The following is a 13463-nucleotide window of genomic DNA, read 5'->3' as shown; positions in this document are numbered from 1 at the left end:
ATAAGATATATGTGAAAGTGTGTAAGGTCATAATATTAGTAATAAGAGTTTTATATTGGGAAAAAAATATTGGTATTTAAATGTATCACTAAGATAATTGGTTGATCAAAGTGTGAAAGTGAGGTCACAAGATGAGAGGTCAATTGGATTGGTGGTTTGTTTGTTGAAGTGAGGGTAAGATGTCGCGGTAATGATATGAGATAGTTGAGTTACAAAATACTCAAAATGAGGTCACGAGGTTATTGATGAGATGTTCATTGGAGAAAAAATATTGGTGATTAAATATATAAATAAATTTGTTGGTTTACCAAAGATGTGAGGGTAAAGAGGTTGGTGATATGATTAGATTGTTGGTTTGCCAAAATTGATGTTTAGAGATGTTGGTACTGTTGAGATGGTTGAGTGAAAAAGTGAGGTAATGAGATTAGTAATATGAGAGGTCTATTAGGTAAGAAATAATATTGTTGGTTACCCGATAAATGAGAGTAAGATGTCGAAGAGAAAGACGTCGGTGCTGATGAGAAAAAAGTTAAATGAATGTCTTTTTCATGAAATTTGTTATCATTTTTTTATGAATAACGAAAATAATGATGAATGAGGGGAGAAGACGATCACTAGGTTTTTATAACCATTGAAGCTCTCTCATGTTTAGACCATAGATGTTGACGATAAAGAGGATAATGAAGACGATGATTATGATGATGACGATCACAAAGATGTGAGTATTGTTTATTTCATCTTCGTAAAATATGATTTTGATCCTTACGATGCAAGGATAATAAGCTAGTTATGTTTGTTGGATATATTACTTTTATTATCTTAATTAGCACTTGAGGATATTTTAGTCTATTAGCACTTAAGGGTATTTTAGTCTATTATAATCACTCCTTATATAATTTTTTCATTATATTCCATTTCTTTAAGTAATGGTCTTTCTTCTTCTCTATGCGCTTGAACGTGGGCAGTTCTCTAAGCCTGGAAGAAGGAAGGAAAGTTCCATTAGGTAGCCATTCTGAATATCTATTAAGGTTATTACTCTAACTATTAATAAGACTCGGAGTTATACCTCCGTCTATTGCGTGCTAAACTAAGGCAAAGAGAAAGGCGTATTCCTTCAACCCGGTCCACTAACATAAGGTTATCATGTTCTTCTTCTATCTCTAGCTACCTAAGATCTGAATCACTAGCATCCTGTTCATCAAGCCGATTTACCAAAGATCTCTATTTTTTATAAACTCTCTTAGTGGATGGGTAATATCTAAGAATATCTATTTATGATATTATGCAATTTGTACAATCAGATGTACATACAATTTGTATGGGATTAGATGCATCAATGGGATTCCTTATCTTGGTTGGAGGAGAAATTATTAAATGTCTAGCATTCCTTCACGCTTGGCGCCAATTAGGTTTTAATAAATTGAATATAATAAAAATATTTATATAAGGAGTGATTATAATAGAGTATTATAATAACTCCTTATATAAACTTTTTCATTATATTAAGTTTATTAAGTAATAATTTTTCTCTTTGTGAAGTAACTAGCTTTACTTCTTCCTCTCTAAGGTGGGCATTTCTCTAAACCTGAAAGAAGAATGGAAAGTCCCATTAGGTAGCAATTCTGAATATTAGTAAGACCGCTACTCTAACTATTAATAAGACTTAAAGTTATACCTCCATATATTGTGTGCTATACCAAGGCAAAGAGAAAGACTTATTTCTTCAACTCGGACCACTAACACAAGGCTATCGTGTTCTTCTTTTATCTCTAATTACCTAAGAGTTGATTCACTAGAATCTTGTTCACTAATCCGATCTATCAAAGATCTCTATTTGTTTATAAACTCTCCTAGTGGATACATAATATCTTGAATAATATCTATTTATGATACTATGTAATTTGTATAACCAGATGTACGTACATACAATTTGTATGGGATTAGTTGCCTCAATGGGATTGGATCCCTTATCTTCGTTGGAGGAGAAATTACTAAACATCTAACATTCCCTCACGCTTGGCGCCAATGAGGTTTTAATAAACTTAATATAATGAAAAAAATTATATAATGAGTGATTATAAATAGAATTAAAAATCTTAAGTTGATGCGGTGCGAGTCGAAGAGGCGTTTATGCGAAAGTTGCAGCATCCGAAAATATCTCGCAAGTGTCAGATTTCGACGATTGCCTAGTGTTTTTCGGGCGGAAACGTTTAGGGGCTCAAAATCGCATTTTTTATTAGTTTCGGGTGTTTTTAGCAATTTATTAAAAGTTGTTTATTTCTTTTGCAAGCTAGGGTTTGAGTATTTAAAGGATCTTAAAACACTTTGTTAGGGGAAGATTATTAATCAGAAAACGAGGTTTCCTCAATATCTATCGACTTTCGGTATTCGTAAGAATCAACGAATCTTGATAAAGATTCATCCTAGCCACGCACGCTGCATCAGTTGGTATCAGTTTCCAGTCGACCCTGAGGTATGCCGCCCCGAAGACAGCCGCGCAACCCTACCCCTGGTGCTGATGATGGTGACCTTGCTGAGTTGCGACGTGAAAACGCTGAGTTTCGCCGTGATAACGACGATTTGAGGCGGCAGGTTGAATGGTTGACGCAACGGATGGATGCATCTATGCACATGCACCACCCTGAAGATGATGTTACGATGACAGATGAAAACCCTCTCGGTGGTCTTCGGAATCGATCCCCTGAACGCCCCAATCATCGCTGGGAGCAGACTTCCAGGGTGGACATCCCTAAGTTCGATGGTAGTCTATCACCGGAAGAGTTTATTGATTGGCTTTCTCAGGTTGAAGAGATTCTGGATTTCAAGGAAGTTCCTGCAGATCGTCGTGTACCCCTTGTTACGATCCGCTTACATGGTCGTGCACAAGCATGGTGGCAGCAGTTGAAACAGACACGTGTTCGTCATGGTAAGGCAAAGCTCACGAATTGGGACAAATTCAGGAAGCATATTAGGGCTGCGTTTCTACCATATAATTACGAACGTAACCTGTACCAGCGGTTCCAGAATCTTCGTCAGGGTTCTCGTTCCGTGGATGACTATTCCACTGAGTTTTACACCTTTGTGGCTCGTGTTGACCTGTCTGAGTCCCCTCTCCAGTTGGTTTCTCGCTATATTGGTGGCCTTCGCCTCCAGTTGCAGGATATTTTGAATATGTTTGATCCATTGACTGTTTCTGAGGCACATCAGCGTGCTTCACAGGCTGAGAAACAGCTAGCCAGGCGCGGTTCGGGTAGCTTTGGAAAACAGGTTGTCCCCACTAGTGGCATTGGTTCTTCTTCCCAGTCGGCCCATCCCACCCCAGCCCCCCCTCGCGGCACTACAGCCCCCCCGCAGGGACGTCCCGGTGGCTTGCGTTGTTTCAATTGTGGTGAAGTTGGCCATCGCCAAGCAGAGTGTCGCAACCCAAAGTCCACCAATCGTGGTCTTTTTACTGAGGTGGATGATCCTGACTCTACTCTTCCTTCAGATTCAGCCCCAGTGTATGATGTTTATGATGATGAGGCAGCGGAGGAGTATGTTTCTGGTGATGTTGGCCCCCTTTTGGTGATTCGTCGATCATGTTTAACCCCTCGTGCTCCTGACAACGAGTGGTTACGCAATAATCTGTTCCATTCCACTTGTACCATCGGTGGCAAAGTTTGCACCTTCATCATTGATGCTGGGAGTTGTGAGAATGTGATTTCTGAGGTTGCAGTTTCGAAGCTGGGTCTGTCCACTGAACCTCATCCCAAGCCTTATCGACTGTCCTGGCTGAGTCAAGATTGTGTTGACGCCAAATCAGCCCAAGAAGGGTGCTGCCCCCACTCATCATGCGTCCCCCCTGCCACCTTGTTGTCTCGGGGTCCTTTTCAGACCGCCATGGTTGAATCTGGCATGGTGTTTGCTCTATTTTGTTCGCTGATTACCTGTGGTGCTAGTTTTGAGGTTCCTATTCCAGTGCAGCCGCTGTTACAGGAGTTTGCAGATGTTTTTCCTGAGAATTTGCCTTGTGCCTTGCCTCCTTTGCGTGATATCCAGCATCACATTGACTTGGTTCCAGGTGCTGCCCTACCCAACCGTCCTCATTACCGCATGAGTCCCAAAGAACATGACGAGTTGCGTAGACAGGTGGAGGACTTGCTGACTAAGGGACACATTCGAGAGAGCCTTAGTCCCTGTGTTGTCCCGACCCTTCTTACCCCAAAAAAGGAAGAGTGCTGGCGTATGTGCATTGATAGTCGTGCTATCAACAAGATTACAGTGCGTTATCGGTTTCCTATTCCCCGGTTGGATGACTTGTTGGATCAGTTGGGTGGTGCTTCTGTGTTTAGCAAACTGGATTTTGTCCTTGGGCTGCCACGTACCCAGCGTGGTTCTGATTCGATTTTTGTGGTGGTTGACCGATTCTCGAAGATGGTTCATTTCATTCCCTGCAAGAAAACCTCTGATGTTGTGGTTGTTGCACAGTTTTATTTCAGGGATGTGTATCGCCTTCATGGACTTCCTGCCTCCATAGTTTCTGATCGGGACACTCGCTTTGTGAGTCACTTTTGGAGGAGTCTTTGGCGTTTGGTTAATACTCAGCTGAATTTTAGCAGTGCCTATCACCCGCAAACTGATGGCCAAATTGAAGTTGTTAATAGGTCTTTGGGGAACCTTCTGCGCAGTTTAATTGGGGATCATCCTAAGGCTTGGGATTTGAAGCTGCCTCAGGCCGAGTTTGCTCACAATCATGCTGTTAATCGCTCCACTGGTTTCAGTCCTTTCCATGTGATTTACGGGCTGTCTCCGCGTGCTCCTCTTGATTTGTTAGCGCTGCCCAGCAAGGTGCGTCCTCATTCCACTGCTGCGGATTTTGTTGGTCAGTTGGCTCAGGTTCATCAGACCACTCATGACCGCTTGGTTGCTGCTACTGCCAAGTACAAGGAGAAGGCTGATTCGAGAAGGCGTGCTGTTGATTTTGAAGTTGGTGACTTTGTGTGGGCTATTCTGACTAAGGATCGTTTTCCAGCTCATGAATATAGCAAGCTTGCTGCTAAGAAGATTGGTCCAGTTGAGATTGTGGAGAAGATCAACCCCAATGCTTATCGTTTACGCCTTCCCAGCCATGTGCGTACCTCTGATGTGTTCAATGTGAAGCATCTTGTTCCTTTTGTGGGTGAGTCTTCTTCTGATGAGGATGATGCGGTTCCAGATTCGAGGACGAATCTTTTCTACCCTGGGGGGAATGATGCGGTGCGAGTCGAAGAGGCGTTTATGCGAAAGTTGCAGCATCCGAAAATATCTCGCAAGTGTCAGATTTCGACGATTGCCTAGTGTTTTTCGGGCGGAAACGTTTAGGGGCTCAAAATCGCATTTTTTATTAGTTTCGGGTGTTTTTTGCAATTTATTAAAAGTTGTTTATTTCTTTTGCAAGCTAGGGTTTGAGTATTTAAAGGATCTTAAAACACTTTGTTAGGGGAAGATTATTAATCAGAAAACGAGGTTTCCTCAATATCTATCGACTTTCGGTATTCGTAAGAATCAACGAATCTTGATAAAGATTCATCCTAGCCACGCACGCTGCATCATAAGTGCTAACAGATTAAAATATATTTAAGTGTTAATTAAAATAATAAAAATAATATATTTAATAATCATCCTAAAATAGTGATTTAGTTTAATAATTTAAGTTATTAAGTTTGAAGATCCCTTATCTTCTTTGGAGGAGAAATTACTAAACATCTAGTATTCCCTCATGTTTTGCGCCAATGAAGTTTTAATAAACTTATATAATGAAAAAAAAATTATATAATAAGTGATTATAAATAGAAAGAAAATTCTTAAGTGTTAATAGATTAAAATATTCTTAAATTCTAATTAAAATAATAAAAATAATATATCTAATAATCATCTTATTTTAGTGATTTAGTTTAATAATTTAAGTTATTAAGTTTGAAGTCAAACTGAGACACAAATAATAATAATAAATATTATTTTTACATTTCAATTTGTGATTTTCCTTATAAGTTCAATTATTAAACCGCTAAACTTGGGTAAAAACATTCAAAAAAATGCAAGCAAGATTGCATAGAGCCACAACAAGGAGAGTCATTAACGAATAAATGAGTCGTTAACGAATAAATGAGTCGAAACTAATTTTTTAACAACACGGATTAAATCGGTCTCCAATTTGTGGCGAAGAAAACAATATGTAAAGTAATAGAACATCTCTTCTTATCACATAGAAATTTGATTATAAAGTGAATCCTGCCTAATCACTAGAAAAAGATCCTCAACCCTATTCAAGGTGTGATGGAAGAACTCGATCATTGTGTTTCCCAATTCTCATTTTTTTTTTTTGAAAAAAAGGAAAATATTACTAAGTGGCATATGCAGGACTCAAATTAGTGAGCTACTTTTTATTATCACAAAACTACATTTATATTTTGTTATTTGTATTAATTTAATTGTAACAAAATATACTTCAAGTTCACTAAATTACTCAAATTAAATCCTCAAGTTAGTAATATGATACATGAACAATAATTCATCAAAATTTACAATTTTCGTTAAAAATATAATTGATGAACCACTATACTATGAGAAAAATTATTGGTAACAAGAAGGGAAAATATTTTCTACTTATTCATCTCTAATGAATTCTTACAAGTCTTTATAGAAAAATATTGACACTTCATATGATTGACTATTCAAAATAAATTATTGTGTCATATTGAATAGGTCTCTCATCCAAATCTTTTGGTTATCCCACTCAATCCTAAAACCATTATTATTACTCTAGAATACTAAACATCAAAAACAAAATAAAAAAAACTTATTAATTTAAGTTTATTCAATAAATCTCCCCCTTAAACTTAAATACTCTTCACATCTCTCGTTCCAATCAGCATTTTACAACTCTCCAGCAGTGTGATCGGTAGTGGCTTAATGAATATATCCGCAGCTTGAGCTCGACTTTTAACATTCTCCAGCTCAACCTTTCCTTCTCTAACTTGTTCTTGGATGAAATTAAATCGAACGTCGATGTGCTTGCACCTTTCGTGATTAACCGGATTATTTGTTAACTCGATTGTTGACTTGTTATCAACTCGAATTACTCTCAGATGCCTTAGTAAATTTGAAAACCAGACTACATGACACACGCTCTAAGAGGCCGCCACATACTCTGCCTCGCAGGTCGATAGAGTTACAATAGGCTGCTTCTTTGATAGCCAAGTAAATGTCGTATTTCCGAGTAAGAATACATAACCTGAAATAGTTTGTGGTCATCAACATCACCACACCAATCACTATCCGAATAACCCACTAATCGGTAGTCATCTGATTTTGAATAGAAAATACCAAGTGAAAGGGTTCCTTGAACATATCTTAGAATTCTCTTCAAGGCCTTTCAATAAGAATAGTTTGGATCCTCCATTAATCTACTTGTTATCCCAACACTCAACATTATGTCAGGTCTCGTACTTATAAGATACCTTAGACTTCTAATTAAGCTTCAATATTTTCCAACATCAGCTCGTTCTCCTCCATCAAACTTTGAGAGTTTAGTGTCTAGTTCCATTGGAGTACAAACCAAGTTGCAGTCCTTCATTTAAAACTTCTTTAAAATTTCAAGCACGTACCTCTCTTGGGATATAAAAATCCCTTCATCTGACTACTTCACTTCTGGATTAAGAAAATACTTCATCAGACCTAAGTCTATTATCTCAAACTCTTTCTTAATTACCTTTTTGAACTCCTTAATCAGTTTTGTGTTGCTTAAGGTGAATATGATATCGTCGACATAGAGAGTCACTACCATCATATTATTTTATGATTTCTTTTTGTACAAGGTATGCTCATACGGATATTGATCATACCCATTTTTCTTGAAATACTCATCAATTCTCTCATTCCAGGCACGAGAAGCCTACTTCAGCTCGTAGAGGGCTTTTCTCAATCTCAACATCTTCTTCTCATCTCCTCTCCTCATATAAATAAGAAGTTGTTCGACGTACACCCCCTCCTTCAACACTCCATTTAGACAGGCCGACTTCACTTCCATCTATAGAATCGACCATTAGTTATGAGGAGTTAACGAGATTAGAAGTCGGATTGACTTCATTCTCATGACGGGAGCAAAGACTTTATCATAATCGATTCTCTGCTTTTGTCTATAGCCTTAACCCCAAGTTGAGTTCTGTTTTTTGGGGAAGAGCAAATACCGAAAGATATTTAAAAAAATTTGTTATTAACCATAATTTTGTTTTTTTTTTGGGAAGAGCAAATACCGAAGGATATTTGAAAAACTTTCGCTACTAACCCATTTCAACACTTAGAATTATTTTCTGTTTTTTTTGGGAAAAGAAAATATCGAAAGATGTTTGAAAAACTTTCGCTACTATGAATATTTACCGAAAGATGTATATACATTTTTCGGTACTTCCACATTCCAACACTTAAAATTATTTTTGTGTTTGGGGTTTGGGGTATTATCGAAAGATTTGTAAAAACCTTCGGTGAAAAATCTCATTACCGAAAGTTTTATACATCTCTCGGAAAATATTTTTAATAACGAAATATTTTTTTCTGTTGGGATCTTTACCGAAAAAATTATACATCTCTCGATAAAATCTGTCAATAAATGTCTCTTTTTCACTAGAGCGACTAGAGAGTCACTACTAAATTTTTAAAATTATGAAAATAATTTAAACGTGTGCACGCCATAATTAAAGATTCTTTATGAATTTGGTATTTGGTTCCAGGTAGAAATGAATAAAAGTGATATGTCACATAGGGCACTGAAGATCTCTACTACAACAATTTTATTTTAAAATTTTAATTTTACAGTTTATAATTTAATTTTTCCATTTTCTTGTTTATCCTAGTGCTAATGGTGTTTCTCCATGTTTATGTGAATCTTTTAATTTATATTTAAAAAAATTAATACAAATAATAAAATCAAAATTACACAAAATATGCAAACAATAGGGAAATTATGAAAACTGGGTTAGGTTCGTCAGCCTCGGTCGCGCGGGAATATTTTTTTCGAGTTCTTAATTTTTTAGTCGGCCTGACCATGTGCAATGATAATTTTTCGCTTGATTGATTTGTTTGATTTGCTATATTTTATTCATAATCATTATTAAACACAAACGAACTTAGACGAGTTCATATTTAGAATCGTTCTTAAAAAACAATTGAATTTTTTTAATTATAATTTTAATTTTAAAAAATTTATAATAAACATTATTTTTCTCATTTATATTTTGATTTGATAAATGTTATTTTATATTATGCATAAATTAATTAAATTTTGATTAATATATAGTTGGTTGAGTTAGCACTTGAGTTCATGGAACGGCGGGAAACGGAAGGTCTTTGAAGACAAACAAGATGATCGTTTCTACCAAAGCTTGCAGATCACTGTGTCGCCATCATATAAGAATTATTTCCCATTCAACGCGATAATACACATGCAGTCGGCTTCGATTTTCCAGGTCAAAGTGATGATGATACCAATCAATTATTGTTATCTCCTCCGCACATCGATACACGACGCATCTCTATATCTTATAAATTCTCAATATGCTCTAGTTCCGTACTCTTTCCAAGTCGTCATGGATGAGGTAAACCCTAGTTTTCTTTTTCATTATCGCACACTTGTTTTTGGTTTCCATCAAAAGGGTATATTTGTTTCTTGTTAATATTATTGCTCGTACAGAGATAATTCCTAACCCCCTTTTTTGCTGGCAAGTTATTTTTCAGCAGTGTATGACTCCTCCTTCACAAAAGATAGACTCGGAGAGTGGTCCATATCGTCTTCTTCACTGTTCAAGTAAGGGTGACATAGCTGGTGTGATTCAAGAGTTGGAGAAAGGAGTAGAGCCTAATTTAGCTGATTATGATAGGAGAACAGCACTTCACTTAGCATCTTGTGAGGGATGGACTGAAGTTATTGTCCTGCTTCTTGAAAAAGGTGCTGATGTAAATTACAGGGATCGTTGGGGTCGAACAGTAAGTCCTTATTTTTAATTCACCTGTCCAATTTCATGACCATTTGAGAGACAAGAATATATTTGCAGCCACTTTCAGATGCTCGAAGTGCTGGCCATGTTGAAATATGCAAAATCTTGGAGGCTCATGGTGGAAATGATCCAGTGAGTATTCTTGAAATTAAATTTGTATTAATGAAATACAACTATCAAGTAAGGAAAGATGAGAAAGTCTCACAACATGCAGATAGCCTGGATAGATATTATGATCATATGATACCAGTTTCTAAATAAACAATCCAACAATAATACCTCCTAAAACGCAACTCTACCAAAATCATCACAACTCTAGCCTCATTCTTTCGCCAATTCCTGTGATTCAACTTCCAAGTCTTTCGTACCTCATCTGATTGCTCCTTAAGCTTCTTCTCTTGCATGATTTAGATCTTCATATCACATTGAATTCTATGTTGTTCATTTTTCGTGTCTTGTTGTTTTCTTTCTTTAGTTTTCTCATGACTTCTCCAATTTACAATTGAACAACTATTAGCTAGGAAGTTATTAGATGTCTTATTGGATTTCATTTTGTTGTATGCTTATGCAAATGATTTATTTGATTAAAACAGATTACCCATGAACCCCAAACACCATGTTGCTTAATTGATTATTATGAGGTGGGCATGAAAGGTGCAAGACTTATTGGACAGGTAACAACGCCTACAACTTCCAAGCAAAGTTTATTGATGTTTCATCTAAATTCTATATAACAATAGAAAGTGTTGCATGTTTTGTACTTAAAAATGTAACATATGTCAACAGGGTTCATATGGGGAAGTTTATTTGGTGAAGTGGCGTGGTACTGAAGTAGCTGCAAAAACTATGCGATCTTCCATTGCATCAAATGATTTGGTTAAGTGAGTTTATCTACAAGAATTCTCTTGCATTTGCACTATTATCTGAAGAACCGCATGCCATTCTTGCAATATCCATTTTTGACAGTTGTAAATAGTAGGGTGGGGTTAGCGCCCCTTGTAAATATATAAATAGTTAGAATCTTCCCATTTGGTAACACTTTTTTATGTTACATATATCATCTGAATCCACTATGAGATCACATTTGGAAACAAAACTCAGTCAGTCAGTCACAGATTAAAATTTTATTGACGGTTTCTAGATCAGGATTCTGATCCTGAAACATAAAGTGTTATCAGATGGGCCCTTTGTATTGAGATTAGAATGAAGTTCAGTCTCCTCTCATCTTTCGGGATTTTTTCTATATCTCTACTAAGACATACAATTTTTGTTATTGGGTTTTTTAAGTTGCCCATTTTGAATATGTTGTTACATAGGGAATCCTTCATCAAGGAATTGGCTTTATGGCAGAAGTTGCGCCATCCCAACATAGTACAATTCCTTGGCGTTCTAAAGCATTCAGACGACCTAATTTTCCTAACTGAGTATCTTCCGAATGTGAGGATTCATTCCCTCGTAGGATATATTGCTTCTGGGTTGACAGTTACTGGTATCATTTTTAACTGAATTTCCAGGGAAGTTTATATGATATTTTAAGTAGGAGGGGAAGACTCGATTCATCTACTGCTGTTGCTTATGCTCTAGATATTGCTAGGTAAATATTTTCTCCAAAAGCATATATTGCTTAAATTACTAGTCTTTTAATTAATAAATATGGTACATGTTTAAATATGGATGTCAATATAAATCATTTTTATATGCAATAATTGATTTTGCAGGGGTATGAATTATCTTCATCAGCATAAACCTCATTCAATAATCCACAGAGATTTAACGCCAAGGTCATTGCTTTATCTCTTCTTTTAAATATTAAAATTTGTATGAATAAAGTTGTCATGAAGACGACTTCTTTCAATAAAAACATAGAGAAAAAGTAAAAGAAAGGGGAAGGTAAAACTCAAGGAGGTTATAGTCAAATGTCAATCAACTCCAAAGAACCACAAAAGCATTCCCAAACTGATAAACCTACAGAAATCATCATATCTCAAAACTCTCTGCAAAATCTGTCTTTTTGCACCACCTTGATTATCTCCGAACTGTTCTGAAAATAATTTGGTGTCAACTTCAAGCTACCACTTGTATATCATTAGCCTAATTCTTCATATCAACATTGAATTTAGAATACTCTCTAGTTCTTCCTTGCTCACTGATAATTTTCCACTGTGTTGTACAGCAATGTACTACAAGATGAAGCTGGTCGGATTAAAGTGACAGACTTTGGTTTGAGCAAAATTGTGCAGGAGAAGGATTTGGGTTACAAAATGACAGGAGGAACAGGATCTTGTTAGTTTCGCTACCCTCGTTGAAACTAAGGCCTTGTTTGATGTGGATTATTTTCAAATAACCTAATATCTAATCATACCATCATATCATTCAAATCATCGGCCAAATACATTTTGGTCATTTTTTTCTAAATATCTCTAGATAGTGACTTTCTTTCTGATTTTAATAAGCTGGTTTGCAGATCGTTACATGGCTCCAGAAGTTTACAGGAGAGAATCCTACGGGAAGAGTGTTGATGTCTTTTCATTTGCTCTAATTGTACACGAGGTATTTTGTCTTAATATGAAAACAATTTATTTATGCTGCCATTTAATTGGTCCTGATATTTTTCCACTTTTGCTTTATGAAAGATGTTTCAAGGTGGTCCATCTAACAGGGGAGAACCTGCAGAACATATCGCAGATAGGCGAGCATTTGAAGATTATCGACCACCTCTCTCTTCTCGTATATACCCCGAACCTATTAAGATGTAAGTATCATCCATCTATAAGCTTGACAATATTTTTGCTGGTTTTTGTAATTTTCTTTCCATTGTTTTGTGAAGGCTTCTTAGAGAATGTTGGGATAAGAATCCATGTTGTAGGCCCACGTTTGAAGATATTATCTCACAGCTAGAAATGATCCAACAGGGACTTCAGTTGAAGAAAGTGATGGGAACATGCTGTAGCTGTATTGTTCTATGAAGGTCTGTTGTTGTTGTGTACTTATTTATGTGTATAGTCCCATTCCATAGATTTGTCATTTTATATGTAACTTGGTGCTAGAATCATGTCACTTCAATAAAAAGTCATGTAGCTTGGTTTGGTTTGAATGAGAAAATGTCAATAATTGTTTTTAATTTTTGTCAAACAAAGTTCAGGTTTTAAATGTGATCTTGGAGAAAAAAGGAGAAATCTGACAGAAGAAGTTCCTTAGTTGGGGGTAAATAGCTGTCATGAATATTGATGAATAATAAATTAATCTAAAGGGTTTGATATTTAGTTAAATAACTGAACTAATCTAATATGTTGATATTTGAATGAGAAACAATAAATACAATTTTTAATTTATGTCAAACTTATAGAATCATGTAACTTCAATAAAGTTCCTCATAGATTATGCATATTGGCTAAATCCAAATACTTTTGTATCTTGATCCTGTCAATTTCTTTTTGTAAAAAGAAGAAACCT

The 13463-nt window shown here is 36.1% G+C and overlaps 1 protein-coding gene across 1 annotated transcript; it reads left to right on the top strand.

Annotated features, from left to right (window-relative positions):
* The first annotated feature begins 9354 nt into the window (after nt 1-9354).
* On the top strand, nt 9355-13097 carry LOC124922813 (integrin-linked protein kinase 1-like). Its single transcript, XM_047463525.1, has 12 exons — nt 9355-9611; nt 9751-9999; nt 10068-10142; nt 10604-10684; nt 10797-10891; nt 11327-11447; nt 11525-11604; nt 11729-11791; nt 12184-12293; nt 12475-12560; nt 12644-12762; nt 12838-13097. Exons 1-12 carry the CDS (start codon nt 9459-9461, stop codon nt 12974-12976), a joined length of 1371 nt encoding a protein of 456 aa, XP_047319481.1. The 5' UTR covers nt 9355-9458; the 3' UTR covers nt 12977-13097.
* The last annotated feature ends 366 nt before the right edge of the window (nt 13098-13463 follow it).

The sequence above is a fragment of the Impatiens glandulifera genome, chromosome 1, assembly GCF_907164915.1.
Source record: "Impatiens glandulifera chromosome 1, dImpGla2.1, whole genome shotgun sequence".
Taxonomy (NCBI): Eukaryota; Viridiplantae; Streptophyta; class Magnoliopsida; order Ericales; family Balsaminaceae; genus Impatiens; species Impatiens glandulifera.
Note: the sequence above shows the minus strand (reverse complement) of the source record. Positions and strands in the feature narration are given on the sequence as shown.

Bases quoted from the DNA above. Each gene is read 5' to 3' on its own strand.
- LOC124922813 (XM_047463525.1), top strand. From the start codon at position 9,459: ATGCAGTCGGCTTCGATTTTCCAGGTCAAAGTGATGATGATACCAATC. The intron at 10,892-11,326 runs GTGAGTTTATCT...GTTGTTACATAG, and splicing joins GCATCAAATGATTTGGTTAA to GGAATCCTTCATCAAGGAAT. The intron at 12,561-12,643 runs GTATTTTGTCTT...GCTTTATGAAAG, and splicing joins TTGCTCTAATTGTACACGAG to ATGTTTCAAGGTGGTCCATC.